Below are 17,739 nucleotides of genomic sequence, written 5' to 3' on the forward strand. Positions count from 1 at the left end.
GCTCTTATAATTGCAGCCAGGCAGTGTTAAAGGAATCCTGGTTTTCATCTTGTTCTCAGACTCTCCCAGTTAAAAGCAAAATCAGGACAGAGACAAAATGTTGGGAGTAGAGGCAGCCTCGGCTCTGCCATTCCAGTTTCCTCATCTGGAAAATGGAAAAACGCCCCCCCTTCTCAAAAATTCATGAGTGATTCATAACCTGTTGTATGAGGAAAACAGAAATATCTGTCAGACTTAAAAAAAAAAAAATCTAACATAATGTAGGCTCATTCTGAGGCAGTAGCAAGGAATGAAAAAAATATATAATTAGAGCCCAGGAGTCACCTTTTAACAGTTGTGTGTGATTTCTGGTTAGACTACTGGGTTTCTCGGAGCTTCCATTTTATCGTTGTAATTTGGGGCAGAAATCAACTGCACGACCCCTTCAGATTTTCCTGTTAGTTAACGATGACTAGCAGCACCTTGGCACTCCAACAACACCTCCTGAACGAAGGACGGACGCTGAGCATCCCCTGTACCGCTGCCTGGCGCTAAGAGCTTCGGGCCTGGCGCATCCTAGTAGCGCCCGCGCCTGGGCCGGCCGCACCCGCAGGCGCCGCCCCAGCAGCTGTCCCCCGACCCCTCCCTTCCCTCTCCGCTCCCCCTCCCCCGCCCCCTCTACTCCCACCTCCCCGGCCCTAAGCTCCTCCCCCGGCGGCCGCGTCTAGTCGGGCGACAGCTAGGCACCTGGCAGACGCGCGGCGGCGGGGGAGGCAGGAGGCGAACCTTGGGCGGCGGCGGGGGAGGGGCGCGGTGCACAGATGGGAGCAACTGAGAAGGGCGGCAAGAAGAGCCGAAGGCTGTTTTCCTCTCTGCGGCCGTGGAAGGCCACCCGGCGTCTGTGGAGGACGCGCTCGGCTTCCAAGGCTGCGCAGGGTGAGTGTGGGTGCGGCAGGGGGACCTGTTAACGCGCGAGGCGGGCGCCGGCCCCCCACTGCGGCAATTCCCACCGAGTTCTCGACCCCGGGACTCGCGGGTCGGGGCGTCGCAGCCTGGGGGTCCGGCCCCGTGATCTTGCTTCCTGACCCTCGGCCGCGGGAACCAGACCAGTCCTCGAGTTACCCCGGGGCCGATCGACCAAATCCAGGGGCCGGTCTCGGCACAGTCCCTCTCCCTCTCGGCCCCCCAAGCCTCTCCCGTTGGCCCAGGTGGTTGCAGCTTATTCCCCGCAAAAGTCCCTCTCTTTAAGTTTGGCCATGGACGGAAGGAATCCAGGGTGCCTCCGGGACACAGACCTATCCAGGTTTGCACCTGCCCCCTGAGACCCCATCACCTGTCGGGCACCTGCAATGCAGTACCCGTTTGGGGAATGCATCCTGACCTAATGCTACTTTCAAGGTCTTCCCCATCAGACCCATCCCCTTTGCAACCTGTGTGGGGCGACTGCCTGTTGTTGCCTCAGCTCTAGCCACAATAAACTATTTCCCAAACACATTTGGCCCTGTCCTCATCAGGGCCTGAACTCACAATCACTGACGGCATTCATTCATTCCACGATCTTTATCCAGCCCCCCACCCCGCCACCCCTTGTGTGCCAGGGCCTAGAGTAAACAAGAGAGGCAAGGCCCCAGCTCATGGAACTATTTTTAGAGGGGGAAGAGACATTACACATATTAAAACAAGCAAAAATCCCCATTAGAAATTGCTAAGTGTGCTTAGAAGGAACCAGGCAGCTGGGAGAGGAGAAAAGGCAGGGAGCCCTGGTTACAAACAGGCCGACAGGGAAAGCTCTCAGAGCAATACAATGTAAGTCGAGACCTGAAGTCTGTTTAGGAGTTACTCCAGCACGGTGCCCAGAGAGCATTCCTGCAGGACGGAATAGCAAGTGGTAAGGTTCCCAGTGTGCCTAGGGAAAGTGAAGGAAACAGTGCCTGGTTTAGGGTCTGAGTATGCCATGAGGAGGAGTTTGGATATTATTCTTAGTGGGTTGGGAAGCCATGAAAGTCGTCTCTGCAGGGACATGACCTGATCTGCTGGCTCACTGCCTTCCATATGCAATGGCCATTCCTACCCATCCGTCAAGACTAGCACAAATGCCACCTCCTCTGTGAGACCTTTCCTGGGGTTCCTGCCACCTGTGACTTCTCTTTTAGTATCTCATCACTTATAGGGCATTTGTTACTGTTTACCTGGTATTACAGATTCCATGTGACAGGTTCTTGTCCATTTCATCTTTGCATTCTGCCCTAGGGGAAGTCAGGATTTGGTACTCTGTAGATACCTGTTTGCTTGTGTGTGTTTGGGTATGTGTCCTGTCTTGTCCTGTCCTCCTTCATCTGTTTCCATCATCTGAGGATTCTTCTGAAACACTGACATGCTTTGATTTCTAAAATGGCCGATCTGATCCAGGGCAAAGGCTAGATTGCACTAGAGCCCTGTCATTGATGTAGTCCTCACCCTACCAACCCAGGGTGGTTTGAGGATTAAATGAATTAATGGGTTAATAATTGTAAAGTGCTGGCACATAGTAAGCATTCTAAAAATAAATTTCACAAAGAGCAGCAATAATTATTTTTGAATATTTATTATGTTAGAAATAAGCTTTTCTATTGTTGGTAGTTGGGGAGACTGTGGCTTGGCGTTGATCTCTGTGGCTTTCAAAGGATGTGTGATTGCTTTCATCAATGCATCAATTAAATTTCTTTCCCCATGACATCAAGAACTATTGCTGAAACTTATTAGGGCTTGAAGACACTGACAGTTGAATAGATTGGGAATTGCAACAGGTATACCTTGAGTGATAATTGCATGCCTAGTGCTATTCCAGGTGTGTGAATGTTTACAAAAGAGGAATAAGTGGATATTGCCACTGTACTAAATCGAGTTAGAATAAGTTTCCTAGTGTTGTGTGTGTGTGTGTGTGTGTGTGTGTGTGTGTGTGTATATATATATATATATATATATATATATGTATATATATATATATATATATATGGTCTACTGGAAAGTTCTGTCTGTTTCTATCACAAGTTTCGACACGTAAGCACATGTTTATTTGGCGCATGTGTACCTCTCTATTTTTATCACTTAATGTATATAGACTGACGTAGCAAATTAACTAAAACAAAGTTGATTCACGTTAGTCTTATGTGTGAAGCCATAGTATACCCATGGCTACTGATAAAGTTCATTTACGCCACTGTATTTGATACGAATTTCAACAAGGAGGAAATGCTACAGAAGCATGTAGAAATTTATTGAAAGTGTTTGGTGAAGGTACAGTTTCTGATAGGACATGCAGAAGATGGTTCGAAAAATTTGAAACAGGTGATTTCGACCTTTCTGATAAGCCACGTTTTTGATCGGTGACGTTGTTAAGACCATGTTGGAGCAAGATCCTTTTCTGACAACATCGGAGATCACAGAAAGGCTTAATTCAGCTCAGCAAACCATTTTGGACCATATTTGGACAATAGGATTGGTGTGGTGTGGAAATATATTATTTAATAAAGTTTATTGACGGTAAGAAAAATTTGTATTTTGTTTTATTCCAAAAATGGACAGAACTTTCCGGTACACCATATATATATATATATATATATATATATATATATATATGTATTTTTTTTTAATTTTTATTTTTACTTTTTTTTGACAGAGACAGTGAGAGAGTCAGAAAGAGGGACAGATAGGGACAGACATTCAGGAAGGGAGAGAGATGAGAACAATCAAATCTTCATTGTGGCACCTTAGTTGTTCATTGATTACTTTCTCATATGTACTTTGACTGGGGGACTACAGCAGAGTGTGACCCCTTGCTCAAGCCAGTGACCATGGGGTCATGTCTATGATCCCATGCTCAAGCCAGCGACCCTGTGCTCAAGCCAGATGAGCCCATGCTCAAGCTGGCGAGCTCGATGTTTCGAACCTGGGTCCTCCGCATCCCAGTTCAGTGCTCTATCCACTGCACCACCACCTGGTCAGGCCCTAGTTTTAAAACTACTTCTATACTGCACATACAGTCATCCTTCCCTTTCTTCTCTGTTCCTTTCCTAGAGCTCACCACTGCCATACTATACCTCTCTTTCCTTAGTTAATTTTCTTTTTTTTGTATTTTTCTGAAGTTGGAAACGGGGTGGCAGTCAGACAGACTCCCGCATACGCCTGACTGTGATCCACCCGTCATGCCCACCAAGGGGCGATGCTCTGCCCATCTGGGGCATTGCTCTGTTGCAACCAGGGCCATTCTACTACCTCAGGCAGAGACCACAGAGCCATCCTCAGCGCCCGGGCAAACTTTGCTCCAATGGAGCCTTGGCTGCGGGAGGGAAAGAGAGAGACAGAGAGGAAGGGGGAGGGAGAAGCAGATGGGCGCTTCTCCTGTGTGCCCTGGCCGGGAATCGAACCCGGGACTCCTGCACGCCAGGCCGACGCTCTACCACTAAGCCAACTGGCCAGGGCCTCTTTCCTTAGTTAATTTAAGATCTTGGCTGATCACTACATTCCTTTACGTTCCCACAACCCGTACTGTGTGAGGATGAGGCCATTATAATGTCTTATGTAATATGATACTTTATAGTTTATAGAATAAATTTTGTAAGCCAACTACAAAGTCTTGTTTAGAGCTTGACAACACCCCTGGGAGGAGGGAAGAGAGATGATTTATTTTCCCTATTTACAGATGAGGAAGATGAAACAAAAGATACAGTGACGTGCAGGAGGTTATGTGATGAATGAGTGGCAGACTGAGACCTGAGTACTTATACAGTACCCTTTCTGCCACATCTCCAATGTCTATACTCATGGAAGGGAGAACAAAAGCTAATATGCAATGAAAGAAATCCATATTTAAATTTTCTTTTTCAGCAAGAGAGAGATAGAGACAGACAGGAAGGGAGAGAGATGAGAAGCATCAGTTCTTCGTTGTGGCACTTTAGTTATTCATTGATTGCTTTCTCATATGTGCTTTGACCAGGGGGCTCCAGCAGAGTGAGTCACCCCTTGATCAAGCCAGTGACCTTGGACTCAAGCCAGCAACCTTGGGCTTCAAGCCAATGACCTTTGAGATTCAAGCAAAGACCATGAGGTCATGTCTATGATCCCACTCAAGTCAGCAACCCGGCACTCAAGCTGGTGAGCCTGTGCTGAAGCCAGATGAGCCTGTGCTCAAGCCAGTGATCTTGGGATTCCGAACCTGGGTCTTCAGCTTCCCAGGGCAACAACGCTCCATCTGCTGAGCCACTGCCTGGCCAGGCCCATATTCTAATTTGACTTGATTTTCTTTTTTAAGGTAGCCTAATTTCTCATGAGGGTTTCACCATCACTAGGAATCTTGAATCACATGCTTTCGTGTCAGATAGGCTATGATTTTAATCTGCCATAATAAATGACATACTAATAAGCTGTGTGATCTTGGGCAGGATGCTAATTTTTTCTAAATATAAAACTCCTTTATATATCATATGTAAAATAAGGATGATAATGCCTATATCATAATGTTACTGTGATGATTAAATGAGTTAATGTATATAAAATGCCTGGTACATAGTGGCTCACAAGATGGTGGTTGTTTTTTATTAGTATTAGTTCAGATTTTCTACTATATGATCATACTCTAAATATGTTCAGTCATGGGGCCGGAAAATTCAATGAGCTATGGGACAAAACCATGGCTGGAAGTTCCTTTGGGGCAGTTATCCCTTCTGCACCAACCAGAGGGTCTTGCTCATCACCCTTCCTCTTTCTCCACCTTTTTTTTCCCCACAGAAGACAGCAGTTCTGTGAGAAGTAGCATGCCTTTTGGGATCTCCTGGCATCTTTTTAGCCTAACACTGTCCTGAACCATAGCAAACATTCAATACATGTTTCTAATGAATGAATCTTCTAGGACAGTGGTCCCCAACCTTTTTTGGGCCACGGACCAGTTTAATGTCAGAAAATATTTTCACGGACCGGCCTTTAGGGTGGGATGGATAAATGCACAAAATAAAATTATGTGACCGGCGTAAAAACTGTGGTATTTTTAAATATAATTGTCGAACTTACGATCTTTATTGGGCTAAGTTAAAGGAGGAACGAGCATGTCCTCATTATTCAGGCTGTATTTAAATTTGTCATTCTGACAACGTTTCATGTCTGACATCAATATGTAATATGATAGGTTCAGGCTAGCTACCAATCATGAACCTACGACAATAAAAATAAACATGAATCCGATGTGTACTCGTATGCAACTTTATTAGAAGCGTCCTCTTAACATCGCACCAACAACATAACATGAGTAACATCATCTCTGTCTCCACACACTTTCCAGTTGCTATGGTAACGTTTAAACATGCCTTAAAAATAAGATACAACACAAAAACAAATATAAAGTGCATGAAAAATACAACTTATCATTGTTATGAATATTGTAAGTTAAGGGTTATTTATAATAATGTTTATATAGAATGAGAGATAGTAGCCTATGTCTCAACAACCATAACACTAAATCAGTGGGAGCCCTGAGCTTGTTTCTCTGCTACGGGAAGGTCCCATCTAGGGGTAATGGGAGACAATGACACCCGAAGTGTGTTGCTAATGTCCAGTCTGTTCCGTAATTTTGTTTTGGTTGCTGTCACTGCAGAAAATCCCACTTCACACAAATAGGATGTCAGAAATGGCAACAGGGTTTTTAGTGCTTTTGTGGCGATCTCGGGGTATTCTGCCATGACTTTAATCCAGAACATCGGCAGAGTTGTAGTCTCGAACATATTTTTAAGGCTGCCGTCATTTGCGATCTCCAGTAGTTGATCCTCTTCTTGCATAGACACGCTGGATTCACCTGGTTTGTTGACAATGGATCGCGGATCCATTCCTTGGCATCTCATGGGTCTTTTGTGGTTGAGAAGTAGCGTTCAAACTCTTTTAAAAGCAAATACAGGTGATAGTGCACCAGCTGGGACAATGAAGGCTTGGTCTCAGTCTCTTCCAAAATTTCTGCGAATGTTTGAAACATGTCAAATATACCCCTGTTCACGCGTCATCCCCACAAATCCAGTTTGGCTTTAAGTGCAGCTACTTTATCTGCCAACTTGAAGACAGTTGTCATTTTCCCCTGAAGTGACCGATTGAGTTCATTGAGGAGGTTAAATATTTCGCACAAGTAAGCAAGTTTTGCGACCTATTTCTCGTCACTGAAATGTGCTGCTAGCGGTGACTTTTTTTCTGAGAGAAATCACTGCAGCGGCTCTCGTAATTCAAACACTGGCCAGGGACCTCCCTCGGGATAACCATCTTATTTCTGTGTATAAGAGAAGGTGTCTGTGCTCTGCGTTCATTTCCTTACAAAGCTACGCGAACAGGCGCAAGTGAAGGGCGTGTGCTTTGATGTGGTTAATAACTTTAATGACATCATTCAATACGCTGTTAAGTTCCGGTGGTACATTTCGGCTAGCCAGCATTTCCCTGTGAATGACACAATGCGTAGCTCGCATTCAGGTGCAACCTCCTTAATCTGAGTAGTTAAATCAGACATCCTTCTGGTCATGGCAGCAGCTCCATCTGTGCATATGCCGACCATTTCAGTTTTCCTGATATATAGTCATCCAGCTATTTAAATAGTTCTGTGGCTGTGGTTTTGGTTGGCAATGATAGTGCACATAACATATCCTCATGCACATCCTCTTGATAAAGGTAACGCATGTCAACAAGTAGCATTGCCTTGTTCGTCATGCGTTATCTAGATTCGTCAACCTGGAGAGCGTACCACGGTGATTTATTAATCCTTTCCAGCAATTGTGATTCAATGTCCTCTGCTATTTCCTCAATGCGTTGTGTGATGGTGGTAGCCGAAAGAGGCATCTGTGCTATTTTTTTAACCGCAGCCTCTCCTAGAAGTTCATGACGAATGTCTTTAGTGGCTGGAAGGATCAATTCTTCACCAATGGTGAATGGCTTCTTAGCCTTAGCAATACGATTAGCCACCAAATATGATGCTCTCAGTGCACTCGTATTTATTGATGTAGTGGCCACCAGTAATTGTTTCTGTCCTTCTTGTTCATGCTTTCTTTCGAAATACTCAGAAGGCTTGTCTTTTAAAGTAGGGTGCTTGGTCTCCAAGTGGCGAAGCAGTTTTGAAGGCCTCATTGCCTCATTACTTAGCTGGTCGCCACATATGATGCAGAGTGGCCTTGTTTTCGAGAGAATCACCAGTTGCGATAAATCCATACTTCAAGTAGAACTCCTGGTATTGTCTGTTAAATGAAGCCTTCTTTTTCATAGAGGTTGTAGGTTCTCCTTCTGTCTCCTCACTGGCCCTTTTCCACTTTGCAAAAAAACTTTCGATGGAATTTTTTCACTCATTTTGCTAGTTTATGGGTTTAATTTTAGTGGCAACGTATCATGTGACCGAGACAAGCGTCAAGAGTGAGTCTTAGATGGTAACAGAGGGAATCTGGTAATTTTTAAAAAATAAAACATCGTTCAGACTTAAATATAAATAAAACGGAAATAATGTAAGTTATTTATTCTTTCTCTGCAGACCGGTACCAAATAACCCATGGACTGGTACTGGTCCGTGGCCCGGGGGTTGGGGACCACTGTTTAGGAGATATGTATATCTCCAGAGAGAATAATGAGTCTGAAATTTACCGTCTGAACACCTGTGACTATAAGTGTAGCATAAATACCTAGAAGGACAGTTACTGGGTTAAAGGTAGATGCTTCTGTAATTTTGAAAGGTATTGCTAAATTGACCTCGTTGTATTTGAGCTAATTTAGTTCCCTCCAGTAGTGTATGAGATTCCCGATTTCTTACTTCCTTGCCGATACTGATACAGTCAGACTTTTTAATGCTTACCAGTTTGATGGGTGTGAAATGGTACTGCATGTGTTTTTTTATTTTATTGTTTTTAGCGAGAGAGACAGGGACAGAGAGAGAAACAAAGAGAGGGACAGATAGGCAGAGAGATGAGAAGCATCAGTTCTTCGTTGCAGCACCTTAATTGTTAAGGTGCTTTCTCATATGTACCTTGACTGGGAGGCTCCAACAGAGCAAGCGAGTGACCCTTTGCTCAAGCCAGCAACTTTGGGCTCAAGCCAGCGACCATGAGGCCATGTCTATGATCCCACGCTTATGCCAGTGACTACGTGCTCAAGCTGGTGAGCCTGCGCTCAAGCCAGTTACCTTGGGGATTCGAACCTGGGTCCTCCGTGTCTCAGTCCGATGCTCTATCCACTGCACCACTGCCTAGTCAAGCGGTACTGCATGGTTTTATATTGAATTTCTTTGATGAGTAATGAAGCTGAATATTTTTCACACAAATGTAGGCCATATACGATCCTCTCTAAAATTCTTGTTCATGTCTCTTTCCGTTTTTTTCTTTTCCCTTGGTGGTTTGTCTTTTTCTTATCTACTTATAGGAGTTCATTGAATATTCTGGATACTGGTCATTTGTTTGCATATATGTCCAAACAATTAAAAGAATATACCTAGCCATACAAGTGGTTCTAAATGGGAATGTGAGCAAGTTGTGCCCAGTGGAAATTAACCCTTTCCTGTATGCTTCTGTCCTTAACAAAGAACCATATTTTAGTCAAATATTGAAGGTTTTAGGTTATAGAAAAGGGAGCAAACAGCTGGTGGAAGAATTTTGTAAGCAGTAGACTTGTCTAGCCCTTGAAGCAATGGTAGAAAATGAATCCTGAGTTCCTCCCATTAGAAATTACCCCCTTTACTGAGCTGCGATATTCCCTGGGAAGTCACAGATTGGAACTAGAGTCATTCTCCATCAGCAGATGATGGTTTCCAGGACAAGTTAGTTGGAGAAGAGGACAGAACACTTGCCTGGTGATCTGTGGTTTCATCCCTCACTGCCATTTTCTGGCCATTCGTCCTGAAAAACAAATCATATTGAATAGAAATAATAATCACTACCTAGGGATATTGGAAAGATCAAATGAGACCATAAATATGACAAACTATGTAAACACAAGCTATATTTTCTAGGCTTTTGAAGTAACTAGCACTGCCAGAGTGGGAAAACCTTGTTGACCTACTGTCTGTAGGCTCTATCTCTTCTCTTACCATCTGTTCTGCATAAAGGTGCATGATTGTAGAGCAGTAGTTCTCCCAGTGTGGTCTCTGGGCCAGCAACATCTACATCACCAGGAATTTGTTAGAAATGCAAAATATTGGCTCAACCCTAAGAGCTACTAAAGCCAGACACTCTGGAGGTGGGGTCCAGCGATCTCTTTTGACGAGCCCTGTAGTAGTTCTGATGTGTGCTAAAGTGTTGAGAAGTGGGCCTAGTGGGTTTTAAATCTTTTCTCTATTTGCCACTGTGATATAAGCAAGTTTCTTTTTTTTTTTGAAAACCAATTAATTAATTAATTAATTAAGTGAGAGGCAGAGAGACAGACTCCTGCATGCCCACCAACTAGGATCCACCTGGCAAGCCTCCTACCAGGCAATGCTGTGCACATCTGGGGTTGCTGCTCCATTGCTTGGCAACTAAGATTTTTTAGCTCCTGAGGCAAGGCCATGGAGCCATCCTCATTGCCTGGGGCCAACTTGCTCAAACCATTCAAGCCATGGCTGAGGGAGAGGGAGGGGTGGAGAAGCAAGTGGTCACTTCTGTGTGCCTTGACTGTGAATCGAACCTGGGACTTCCACATGCCGAGTTGACGCTTTACCTCTGAGCCAACCAGCCAGGGCCATGTGCAAGTTTTTAGGCTTCTTGGGCTTCTAAGCTCTCATCAATAAAAGAAAGATGGTATCTCCTTCCTGGGGTGGTTGTGAGAAGGAAATGAGAGGAAAAACCCTAACTCTGCTACTTTTAGCTATATGTCCTCTGGCAAATCACCTTGCTTCTTTATTCTTGTCTAAAAGTATGAGATGGCAAGAGTGAACACCTATGCACTGCTTACTATGTAACAGCTATTGTCCTAAACCTGTGCATAGTTTTGTTTTATTTTAATTCTTACAAAGCCCTGTTTTACAAATGAGAAAATCAGAGCAGAGAGGTTAAGTAATGTTTCCAAATTCATACAACTAATAAACAAATTCAAACCCAGACAGTGTTCTGTGAAAGTTCTGGCCTTAAAGACAGTTCTTGGCAATAATAAGTTCTCAATTAATGCATGATGATGATAAGATGACTGCCTGGAACACAGTAGGTGCTCCATATATTCATTCTCTTTTCCTTGCCCTGTGGCCTGGCTCCTTGAGAGCTTATCTAGCTTTTCTTATAGTCATGCCACCTTCTTCTTTTGTGAGTCTAATTACAAACCTCCACCCATCACTGGCCATTTTTTTCTGTCTTACCTCTTTTTTGGCCACTTGCATGCTCTGAGCAAAACGGAGGCTTGGCTTGGTGGAGGAAGGAGGAAGACCAAGTGTGGTGGTTCAAGTGAAACTATCCTCTGTCACCCCACTCTACATGTTTCAGGAATGAATGACCAAGCTAGAGAAGGTCCCAGCAAGTGGTTGAAAGGTCATTAGGACTGCCCAGTTTGGGACATAGCCTTCTAGTTTCCTTTTGCTTGCAAATTTCTGAGGGAATGAAAAAGCTTTTTTTTTTTTTTCCCCAGATTCAATTTTTCTTCAGATTAAAATGTATAGCTGGGAAGTTTAATTCACAATATTACAGCAGTGTTTTTTCTCTTTCATTTCTGTTTTGCTGGGAAAATAAAAAGTCTATTCTTTTCCAATTCAAGGTCCCACTGACTGTTTTTGAAAATACTCTGGTTTTGCTCTCAAGATAGCCTCCCTTGCTGGGCATGACTCACCAGCCTAGTGACTCAGAAGTGACATCTCACAAGACAAGGACTGTGGCTGTAAAGGGACTTGGTGGCCAGTGGAGCCTACATGACGCTTCCCCTCCACCCAGTTGTTGAGATGAGGCATCATTTTCATTAATGCATGTTTGTAAAGGTCCTTAATACCAGTATATTTGAAGTATGGGGTCTGCCAGAGACATTGCCTTGTTCTGGAAGGCTCTGACACTTGAGTCCATTCTTGTTCTTTACTTGGGTGTGGCCTTAAGGTTTACTGTGGGGCCAGACAGAGCTTCTGAGAGTTTACCTGACCCTGCTTGGAATGGCCACATAATCAGGAGGTTGGGGACTTCTGTAAATATTGTGTCAGGAAAGAAAGTAAAGGCTCTTTTTATTTGAAGAGGTCTTCAAACCTCTTTCAACTTAATTTTAAAAATAAAATCAATTAAGGATGGATACAGACATGGACCAATAATACAATAAGGGGAATATAGCAAAATGTACTTAAAGGTGGAGTTCCCTGTGCAATTTTTCCAATTCTTTTATGTTTGAAACTTTTCAAAATACGATGGTGGGTAAAATGCAGGTACCCCTAGAAATGACCACACTCTCAAAAAAACTACAGCCTTTTTAACATCCATAGCTGCCCTTCTCACACTTACTCCCCATTTGGTTCCCTAACCTAAAGTAAGGAAAGGCATGCATAGACTCCAGATCCAAATCCATGCCATGTTTTGGAATGTGTGTTTACGTCTGCCTTCATCCCTATCCTTTCCGCTCCAGCATAAGCAAAATTATAACCCTGCACACTGATTTGCATGCAATTATCAGAGCCCTGGTGCTCCTGTGTTGAGGGACTTCGCCCCTGAGACCGCTGTCTGTGAATGACAAATAAAAAAGTCAAGGTTGCAGAATCAGCTGGACTTTCCTGCTCATTTGCAGCAGAGGGAGGAAGGAGAGAATGAAAGATTCTGAAAATAAAGGTAAGGGCCCAACTGCGGAGGGGAGGCAAAAAGATGCTAGAGATGAGATGGCACTCCACGGACATGTTTAGTTTGTATTAATGACTGATTTAGCATTACTGTGCATATACCATCTTAACAGTCTAGTTATATAATAAACAGGATTTTAAAAAATGACCGGCTTCTAAAAAATATATACGAAAATTAAAATGACTGCCTTCTGGTCTCCAAATATTATGTCATTCACTTTTCCATTTTTTTGTGCTACTAAATATAACCATATTTTTGCATTCTTCATTTAATCTTAGCTAAGTAACACTTTTCCATTTCACAGATTTCCTTCTGATCGCTACCAGGGTTTTGGTAATTTTATATTGGGAGGGTTCTCAAGTCAATTAATATGTAGGTTTTCAATGCATTATTGGAATTGGAAGTATCTGAAATACTTTGGATTTACACAGTTTGGGTTCTCAAGAAAGGCAGTGACTGAGAATCCCTTAATGATCAGTAATCTTTTTAGGAGGACTCAGAGGGGAGCTTTCACTGACCTTCAGAACTGTTTATCTTGCAGAGATTTTTTTTATGCAAACTCCCCCTATTCCGCCAGCCTCCACCCCTTAGGTCCCCGGTACATCCCCCCCAAGCCCCCACCCCACCACCCCCACCCCTGTCACTCTAATTCCGTTGGAGGTAAGGTGAAGGAGAGAAGCATATTTAAATAAAAACTCAGGAAAGAAAAGGTTCCCTGAAAAAGAGCCAACTAAATTTTAAGTTCATCCACAGGGATTATGGAGGATTCTGGGTTTCTAATTCTGAGGCACCTTAAAATTTCTGCCGCATTTGGGGGAGGAGCAATACACCCCAAGGTCTCAGAAGGCTACACGTGTTCGATATCCTGTTTCCAGGATTGAGCCCTTCCTTTCTGCTGCGTTGGTCCAGCTCCTGGGTGCCAGAGGAAGGCGCAGGGACGGCAGGGTCCGGGGGAAAACCTCCGGGTGGCCACCGGGGCATAGGACGCCATCTCTGCGCCTTCCTGCCCGGGCTTCTTGAGCGCTAATTTTAGGGCTTGTTCCCCCCCCCCCCCCCCCCCCCCCCGCGTTCTTCGTTCGCTTTCGCGGTTCTTTCCCAGGAGCCACTGCGCATGAATTTGCCCCCAGCCCTCTCCTCCCCGGTGCGCTCAGCGTGTAGGAGGCTCTGGCACTTTGCCTCTTGGTACTTGGATGCGCAGGTGGAGACACGCACCCGGCTAGGTTACTCTGGTCCGCGTGAAGTTGTTTGGGCGATCTTCTCCTGACCAGTCTTCACTTTGTTATAAGATTCCCACCTTGTAATGAGCAGTATTTATTCCAAAGTAAAAATAAGAAAACAAAACCAAAAAACCCCAACACAGCCTGATATCCATGGAGAGACTGGTTATTTCAAGCTACCAAAAGCTGTTTATAGTGAAGGCTCTCAAAGCCACCCCACTCTCTGTACTTGAGGCTTTAAAAGGGGCTGGGGTAGCCGCCGTTGGCGGTAGTAACATCTAATGGGCTCTGGATCATTCATATCCACGTACTGATCTGTGCGGTTTTGATGTTTAAATTTTAATTAAGCAGCCTTAGCTGGGAAGAAAACAGCTATGCATGGGCCTGGCAAGTGCGAGGAGAGCCTGTCCACTACTGTTTCTAAGTCAACCTCTCATGGACAAATAAAACCTATGTGTGTAATCAAAGTATTTTAAATGAACTCGAGGGGAATGTTGGCTTTTCCTGTGTTGATTTCAGTGGCTGGAGAAAGGGCTTCTGGAAAGAAAAAAAATTTATTTATATGCCATGTCTTCCTAGGCCAGTGGCATGATTTCAAAAAAGTTAAGACTGTCTGCATTGGAAGCTCAGGTTGTGGTTAATATTCACCATGGTTTGGAATGGAAACACTCCCAGTTTCTCAGTATATCATCATGTGTTTTTTTTTGTGTGTGTGTTTTTTTTAACATAGAGAGAGAGTCAGAGAGGGGGATAGATAGGGACAGGAACGGAGAGAGATGAGAAGCATCAGTCATCAGTTTTTTGTTGTGACACCTTAGTTCATTGATTGCTTTCTCATATGTGCCTTGACCGTGGGCCTTCAGCAGACTTAGTAACCCCTTGCTCAAGCCAGTGCTGGTGAGCTTTTGCTCAAACCAGATGAGCCTGCACTCAAGCTGGCGACCTTGGGGTCTCGAACCTGGGTCCCTCCATATCCCAGTCCGATACTCTATCCACTGCGCCACCGCCTGGTCAGGCTATCATCATGTTTTAAGTTTCAAATCCCAGATGCTTTTTTTGAAGTGAGTTGGTGTGTAGAATTTTTGTTTCATTTTGTTTTGGAAAGAGCCTTTGGTAGGGAGTCAGAGTAGTTAGTTCTGGCTTGTTCTGCCACAAACTCAATAGTGACCTAAGACTGTATTTTTTTTGGATCTCAGTTTCCTTATCTCAAAAATGGAGAAGTGTCAGACTAGATCACTTTTCCTCATATTGTAGGTGGTAAGAAAGCCATTTAGTGAGTCTCAAGCAACACTTAGAAAGATGAAATTGGTGCCTGACCTGTGGTGGCGCAGTGGGATAAAGCGTTGACCTGGAACACTGAGGTTGCCTGGTCAAGGCACATATGGGAGTTGATGCTTCCTGCTCCTCTTTCTCTCTCTCTCTCTCTCTCTCTCTCTCTCTCTCTCTCCCCCCCCCCTAAAAATAAATAAATAAAAATAAAAAATAAAAAAATAGAAAGATGAAATTGGATAGAAAATGGCAGAAACCATTTGCACATGGTAAGGGTAAATATTGTTTCCTGAAACTTCTGTTTAGATATGTTTGTTTTGGTATGTAGGTATGGGCTATATTGTTCTATTTCTCACTGTGAACCCCAGTCAAAAATGTTTGAGAAACTGCAATAAATCATAGCTTTTTTAATTTGGTTTACAAGGAGTCTGTGAAATTCTATTTTTTTTTTTTTTTTTTTTGTATTTTTCTGAAGCCGGAAACGGGGAGGCAGTCAGACAGACTCCCGCATGTGCCCGACCGAGATCCACCCGGCACGCCCACCAGGGGGCGATGCTCTGCCCATCCGGGGCATCGCTCTGTCGCGACCAGAGCCACTCTAGCGCCTAGGGTAGAGGCCAAGGAGCCATCCCCAGTGCCCGGGCCATCTTTTGCTCGAATGGAGCCTTGGTTGCGGGAGGGGAAGAGAGAGACAGAGAGGAAGGAGAGGGGGAGGGGTGGAGAAGCAGATGGGCGCCTCTCCTGTGTGCTCTGGTTGGGGATCGAACCTGGGACTTCCGCACGCCAGGCCGACGCTCTACCACTGAGCCAACCGGCCAGGGCCTGAAATTCTATTTTAAATACATGTCCTTTCTTGCTAATATGTGAGAATATCTGTAGTTTTCTTCTGATTTTCAAAGGGGGTATAAAGCTCACAGATTGTAAATTATTGTATTTCTCCCAAGCACCTTCCTTGCTAATTTCTTGAGATGAAAGAATCCTTTCAGGGCTGAGAGGTGGTTAGGTGTTGACAGAGACTCGCTGAAAAGTGTGATACGGTGTATGTGTGTGCATGTTGAGGAGAGGGTGTGACCATGGTAACCACACCGTGAGAGCTCCTCATCTGTTCCAGGGGTCAGTTGGTGACCTGAATATGAAACATAAATATACTAAAAATTAGTCTTTGTGCTGAAAAGTACTAAAGAAGAACTATACAAATGTTGTGAATTGTTCAGAAGTCAGCTCTCCTTGCAAAGACCAAAAAAAAGAGAGTCAGGTAAAATTTAAAGTGGTTGACAGGCAAATAAATATTCAGGATGTTGGTAGGAGATACTGAATTTTTATAAGCTACCATCACATGACTAGTGTCTAGAAAATGTCAAATTGTGATTTAATAAATGCCTTTCTTTCTTTTCCCTATTTTTGGTATATATTGTCTTAAGATAGTCTGGCAATTCTATCTTATACAAGAGACATTCTCTAACGTTTACCCAGCATATCTCAAAATGCTTTGCAAGCCAGAAAAAAAGCAAATGTGTGAGGCAACTAAGAAGAAAAGAGTTAAATGAGTTAATAAGTAGGCATTTGTAAACATGACAGCTAATTATAATAATAACCATAGTGCCTATTTAATAAGCAAGTAGTACATGAAAAGCTACAGACTGTCACAACATTGCAAGGTAGGGGATATTTTACATGTAAAGAAATGGCTTAAGAATTTTGCATAGGGACACTGCTAGGAAGTTGCAGAGCCAGGATTCAAACCCAGTGATACTATCGCCCAAACCGTTTGTTCACATGATTGACAAGGGCTTGAGTAAGTAGCATGGCAGACTTGCAGAGATTTAATAAAAATTTCAACATCATTTATTATTAGGCTTAATTGTCTTATTATAGAAAGGAAATGGAAACTTTAGAAAACGATGACTTTTTTTTTTTGAGAGAGACAGGAAGGGAGAGAGATGAGAAGCATCAACTCGTAGTTGTGACACTTTTTAGTTGTTCTTTTTTTTAATTTTTATTTACTTATTTTTTAAATACCACAAGATAGGTTTATTTCTTTTTTTAATTTTTTTACAGAGACAGAGTCAGAGAGAGGGATAGACAGGGACAGACAGACAGGAACGGAGAGATGAGAAGCATCAATCATCAGTTTTTCGTTGCGTGTTGTGACATCTTAGTTGCTCATTGATTGCTTTCTCATATGTGCCTTGACCGTGGGCCTTCAGCAGACCGAATAACCCCTTGCTTGAGCCAGCGATCTTGGGACCAAGCTGGTGAATTTTTGCTCAAACCAGATGAACCCGTGCTCAAGCTGGCGACCTTGGGGTCTCGAACCTGGGTCCTCTGCATCCCAGTCCATCGCTCTATCCACTGCTCCACTGCCTGGTCCGGCACTTTAGTTGTTCTTGATTGCTTCTCATCCGTGCCTTGACCGGGCGCCAAGTGAACCAGTGACCTTGGGCTTCAAATCAGTGACCCTACACTCAAGCTGGATTAGCCCGTGCTCAAGCCTGCAACCTTGGGGCTTGAACCTGGGACCTCAG

General features: G+C 43.9%; 1 protein-coding gene across 2 annotated transcripts in view; it reads left to right on the top strand.

The window, feature by feature from the left end:
- Nucleotides 1-744: 744 nt before the first annotated feature.
- Nucleotides 745-17,739, top strand: part of DNAJC6 (DnaJ heat shock protein family (Hsp40) member C6) — a 180,854-nt gene continuing 163,859 nt past the window's right edge. Inside the window, exon 1 of one of the 2 annotated variants that reach the window (XM_066376488.1) lies at nucleotides 745-915. In XM_066376488.1, coding sequence (XP_066232585.1) covers nucleotides 801-915 — 115 coding nt within the window. In that variant the 5' untranslated portion in view covers nucleotides 745-800. Of the gene's footprint in view, nucleotides 916-12,531; nucleotides 12,720-17,739 lie in introns of those variants that run through there. The other variant, XM_066376489.1, reaches the window with a different exon arrangement.

Source organism: Saccopteryx leptura, chromosome 3, assembly GCF_036850995.1.
Source record: "Saccopteryx leptura isolate mSacLep1 chromosome 3, mSacLep1_pri_phased_curated, whole genome shotgun sequence".
NCBI classification, from domain to species: Eukaryota; Metazoa; Chordata; class Mammalia; order Chiroptera; family Emballonuridae; genus Saccopteryx; species Saccopteryx leptura.